Source organism: Hyposmocoma kahamanoa, unplaced genomic scaffold (genome assembly GCF_003589595.1).
Source record: "Hyposmocoma kahamanoa isolate Upper Pololo Valley unplaced genomic scaffold, ASM358959v1 116, whole genome shotgun sequence".
Classification (NCBI taxonomy): domain Eukaryota; kingdom Metazoa; phylum Arthropoda; class Insecta; order Lepidoptera; family Cosmopterigidae; genus Hyposmocoma; species Hyposmocoma kahamanoa.
In genome coordinates this window covers 1,210,509-1,216,284 of record NW_020653391.1, presented here as the reverse complement: position 1 = coordinate 1,216,284, position 5,776 = coordinate 1,210,509, and the positions used below count along the sequence as shown (strand labels likewise).

The 5,776-nt window shown below is 37.0% G+C and overlaps 1 protein-coding gene across 1 annotated transcript in view; it reads right to left on the bottom strand.

The window, feature by feature from the left end:
* Window positions 1-3,586: 3,586 nt before the first annotated feature.
* Window positions 3,587-5,776, bottom strand: part of LOC113239872 — a 123,963-nt gene continuing 121,773 nt past the window's right edge. Inside the window, exon 3 of the mRNA XM_026477033.1 lies at window positions 3,587-3,609. Within this exon, the coding sequence (XP_026332818.1) occupies window positions 3,602-3,609 (8 nt within the window). The 3' untranslated portion in view covers window positions 3,587-3,601. The remainder of the gene's footprint in view (window positions 3,610-5,776) is intronic.

The following is a 5,776-nucleotide window of genomic DNA, read 5'->3' as shown; positions in this document are numbered from 1 at the left end:
CTGATGAGTTGCCAGGGATGGATGGCCCTTATTTCGTCTCTATTTCTGGTTATATAATCAATGAAAGTTGTAAACTGGGGTTTATTTTCAAGCTTGCAATACATATACATAATAAACAAATCGTACAAATTTTCCAAATAATACTAACATACTATATAGACACGACTAGTTAATTCAAAATTACCGACGTAAATATTGCTAGCGTGTACTACGACACGGGTTACTTCCAGTTATCGGCTATATTTCCTTCTCCGATATGAATCTATGTTAGTTTCAATTGTCGTGGCTATCTGATGGAGATGTAGCGGCTCGGGTTCGATGCCCGGTTGAAATCTAAAAGTACACTCAACTGTACGGTAATGTTTTTTTTTTTCTAGGACATCCGGTTATAATTGCGGGAAAAATATTTTGCTATTTTTAGTAGGAAAATTAGAGGAAACTATAATAGTTGTTATGAATATGTTATATATAAAAAAATGAAGTGACAAAATCGAAATTCAACGTTTTAGTGTTCTGTAAAAAGGTTTTGTAAAAAGTCACGTAACGAAAGTTGTTGTTTATGATGTTAGTAATATCTGCAACGTTGTATTTTACAATAACCCTGTATCCAGTAAGTAAAAATCATATTCAAATCAAAAACACAAAAAACCTTCTTTCCATTTTATCCGCAATGACCTTATCAATAAACTTGAAGCTTGAAGAAGACTCCATTTGACACTGAACGTTAGTAAACAGAGCGAGACCGTCACGGTATGATTAATGACGTCATAAAATTAGATTTATGTTATGCAGATTATGTTAGACGATATATAATTAATTATAACATACTATTGACGTATTACGATGATAAATATAGCACAGAAATGTGTAATACCAGAAATCGGAAAAAGAGAGTACATATTTATTTATCTAAACTGAAAGGTAGTAAGTAATGCACACAGAGTGGATAATACCTGCCTTTGAAATCCCGGAATTAGTGTATTGTATTGCGTTTTATATTTTTGATGACTCATAATAATTCATAATTCATTTATTCAATTATTGTACAAACATATTGCTAACAGAGTATATCTAGACGCAACAGTTGTAAAAGTCAAAATACTACAAAATAAAAAAAAATGTCAAAGAAGATGTAATAGTACATTAATCACAAATAGTAACAAAAATTCATGTCAAGGCAATACAGAAATTAATAAAGTAAAATGTAAACAATCAATTATATCACTAGAAGGACAAAGGTGTTAGTGACTGGAAGGAAAAGGTTCAGAACCGGGATACATGACTGAATCTGGTGTAGGAGCCCAAGGCCCTCTTTGGGCTGTTGCACCACCGAAATAAATAAATGAGCTTTCATTTCGTACATTAAATGTTTAATCCATTTTGCAAACTTTTCAATTATCAAAATTATTGTAAAGGGTGCAATGTGATAGTTTCATTTAGAATTAATTTTTTTCCCGTACTAATAGGATTCATTTTGCTTGGGTCGAGGGGCAGGGATAATGGCTTTATTTCGGATTTTTTTTTTAAACCACTTGAAATGTTATACTATACGTGTTCTATATCATTGGCATATGTAAAATACTTATTGAATGTAGCGGTTTTCTTGTAAAATTTTCGAGGGAAGTTTGAGTTTTTTTCTATCGTGAATTGAAAAGTGAAAATTTTTAGGGATTATGTTTTCACAGTGTGCAGTAATTAGTGATATCTTCAATTTTACTATAAGTATATTTTTTCCAAAGTGATTGGATTCAACACTTTCACTGTTACGCGGAGTCAACCAATGCCCGTTGAGGTTATATAGACTTCTAAGCATTGTACGATTGATTTTAGAATGCACTAATTTAAAAACTCAACAATGTTTAGGAAGGAACACATCTATGTACTGTTTACATAAACGATTTGAAATCTTGATAACATAATAACCAACGAAAAGGAGATTTGGTTAGCGAGCATTCGGGTCATCTCGAATCTAAACGGAATCGATTTCCATTGATTGTTTTTATATTGATTTTGCCGTGATAAGGACAACGGCAAGTCTCCGTTTACACTTTACAGTAAAATCAACTCTATTCTACTTCAGAGTACTTACAAAGTATATCGAAATGCCGATTAAGTAATTTCCACCTATTCCACTTCATTACTCTAAATTTTATTACTTAATTTAGTAGTAATAGAGGTCCTGTTGAGAAAGTTGTACTTATTTCTGTCGTCAAGAAATAATAGGAGTATTACTGCGTTCTTGAAAGTATTTTATTTCCGTCAACATTACAAATTTCATGCAAATACAATTACATGAAATGACGGCCTTTGGGGCAGAAAGGATCTCGAATGGAGACCACGAAGCGGAAGGCGGTCAGTGGGATGGCCTCCTACTAGATGGACGGATGACCTGTTTAGGGCGGCGGGTAACCGGTGGATTCACGTTGCGTCCGATCGACTGGTCTGGAAATCTTTGGGGGAGGCCTATGTTCAGCAGTGGTCGTCTTCCGGCTGATATGGTGATGATGATGACAATTACTTGTCATTTTATACTACTTTTCGAAAGAAGTGAGCGTCCGTATACAAAATAATGAGAAATAATTATATAATAGTACCTAAATCATAGTACACAACAGTAAACATACATAAATCAAGATAATAATTAATGAAACTAACAAATAATTGGTAATGATGCTGGTAGAACTACAACCTGACAAGTCTCATGGGCAGGCGTGTTGCTTACCACCATTAATCTTTTCCCAAAACCAGTACAGGGTGCGTACAGGTCTGGCGAGTGCACGCGCTGTATGTGCGCTGCGTGCGCGCTGCACGCGTCCTGCATGCGTTCAGTTAAATACATTCTTTTTTAATAATATCAAGTGACGGGACCAACAAGTCGTGCGCCTGAAGGCGCCACACGCCACGCCAAGCAGTAATGTCAGCATTGCTGTGTTCCGGTTTTGAAGGGTAAGGGTGCTGGTGAAATTACAGGCACATGAGACTTCTCAACTTATGTGTCTGGGTGACGGAAGCAGTGGCAGTGCCCCTCAAATCTTTGCGATTTGAAGCTCTGAGTGGTACTGCAACTGTCATAGATAGGAGCGTCGCTTATCGCCAGGCGCACAACTTGTGGTTTTGCTACACTGTTACACCTAGGTGATACGAATTCCGCTCCTATGCTGTCCGCATTAAGAAAGAGGTGGCATTGCTCCTCTCTCTCTTCTTGTAATCTTCTTCTTATCGTATCGATAGCATAGATTATCTATCTATCTATTGTGGCTCAGAACTCAGCCACGCCGACCGCGTAACTAGTAGCCGCCATTAAATGCATTAAATCCTCAGCGTGTAGCTGTTAGGGCACGCAGGTGGTGGATATGATTTGGACCATCGTTTGAGTGGCATCGCACCAACAGTCTAAGTTAGAACCGTCCGAAAATCCCCACCTGAATAAATTGTCCTTACTCCGACCAACCTGAGTCCGAAGACTAGCGATATAGCAAAGTCATTCGTGCGTGTAAGTGGTATAGCACAAAAAAACGGACAACATCCTCAACGGTATGAGCACTTACTTGTATACTTTTACTGTGCTACTTTGCCAAGTAATCCTCTTAGCAAGTGCAGTTTACGTACCTGAAACAAAAAATAATATATTATTGTAATATATGTATGTGTAAAGAAAAAAAAGATCTGTTTAGAAATAAAAGAGCGAGAGTTAGAGTGGTTACACAAGGCGACTTTTAGCAGTGACGCAAACGCGCGATTGCATCGCTACACTTGCGATTTATAGGCGCGATTGCATCGATGCAGTCGCGTGCTTGCATCGCGTTTGCATCGCTGCATAAAATCGCGCGCGTGTGTAAAGAAAGAAATAAGAAGTGCATGAGATGTTACGGGGAGTACATACGCGTGGGACACATTTAGGCAGATCGCAACCAAGATTTTAGCTTTCCATAAATGGAATAATTCACATTACATAGATTAGTATCTATGTAAATACATTATACTTTCTGATAATTATGGTTTATGGTGGTCTGTTCAAGTCTACCTTCAGAAAGAAGACAAAATCCACTTAGAAAATTGTGCTCCGTTTAGAATGTGCTGACTGCAAAGTGCGCTCACAGATGGCACTCAAGCGCTGCAAACACTTTGAGCTGGGCGGAGACAAGAAAAGAAAGGGATAGATGATCCAGTTCTAACCTAATAGGCATAGAAAAACATGATAGATATAGAAATTACGTCTAAATTACTTAAAAATTTCACAACAAACTATAAATTGTAAGTCTTTAGTAATATTCGTTCCATTCGAATCTTCTAATGATAACAATGTCTTTTTTTAAATTGTCACAAAGATTCCAACGTCACTAAACGAACCAAGGGTGACAGCCTTATTGTTATAAATGAAGCTAAATAACCTAATTACCAACAGTATTTACGTCTAAAATCGAAACTCAATCCACCTGAGCAAGTTTCCTCGCAACATATTCAACCTGCGTTCTGTCGAAATGTTTAGTATATAATCATTGACAATATCTTTGTAAATTTGTCACAAATAACTTATAAAATTGTTACATAAATGACTACGTGACAGCCCTAAAACTGCGCACGAAGCCAATAACCTAATTACCAATTGTATTTATGTCAAATTACGCTTTAAACACGTCATAAACTGTCACCAACGTCTAGGCACGAGGTGAAAGTGGCCATTCTATGCAAATTGACAACTCAATATGAGCTGCCTGGCTGCCTATGCTGCTTTGTCTCTTTAAATAATTGCCCTGACCTTGAAATGTTAACATTATGTTAGTGAAATTTATGTTTGAAAACTTTATGGGCTCCTGGTACTTTGTTAACCGATATACATGTATAAGTTGGTATCTATACATCTCTTTAGTAGACTGTACGAACCTTTAGGGTTGGACCACATTTGCTTTAGCACTGCGGCCGTACTGATTTGTATGGAGTATCGTTAGCACGCACTGCACTGATGCGTGTTAAATAAATGTGGAACTTAGAATTGAAAAGAACTAAACCCTCAACCGACGAGCGTGTCTGAAAACATTGGTATGTGTTGATGAGGAAAAAAATATATGCCAGGATTGTTCTGATTTTGCTTACCCCAAAATGGAAAAAGATGTGAAATTATATTGTTTTCTATGACAACAAGTGACGAAGTCGTGCGCCTGGTCTAGGGATAAGCATCACGCCTATCCAAAACAGTTAAAAAGCCATTCAGAGCTTTCAATTGCAAAGATCTGAGGGGTACTGCCACTGCGTCGGTCGCCCTGAGACATAAGTTGGCAAGTCCCATGTGCCTGCAATTTCACCAGGATTATACCCTTCAAGGTTTAATGTAAATTACGGTTGAAAATACGATGGCAGTACTTCCTACGCTCTAACTCTTTCACAAAGAGGTTATACGAGTGTTTTATTGAATTAAATTGTGTTCATAAGTTTTAGAATGGTTTTGTAAAGAAAACTAAAGCGAGTGGAGGAAGCGTGATGGTATTAATGTGGTTCATTGTTTTTGTGTCTAGTCTACATGCACCATCGTAAGGTTACACCACACAAATAATAGTTCAAAGAAATAGTTCTTTATATCCATCTGTATTCACGATGTCCTAACGTCGAACCATAATGAGTTAATTTGACGGTATTCAGTAGCTCAGTTAAAAGTTGGCAAGCTACTTCAATAACAGGTTATGTGAACATCATTGTAGGGTTCAACGGGTAACTTGTTTGTTACGTTATGTAAACTAGATGGTTGTTTAGGTTAAGACCTCGTTGACTAATAATTAGA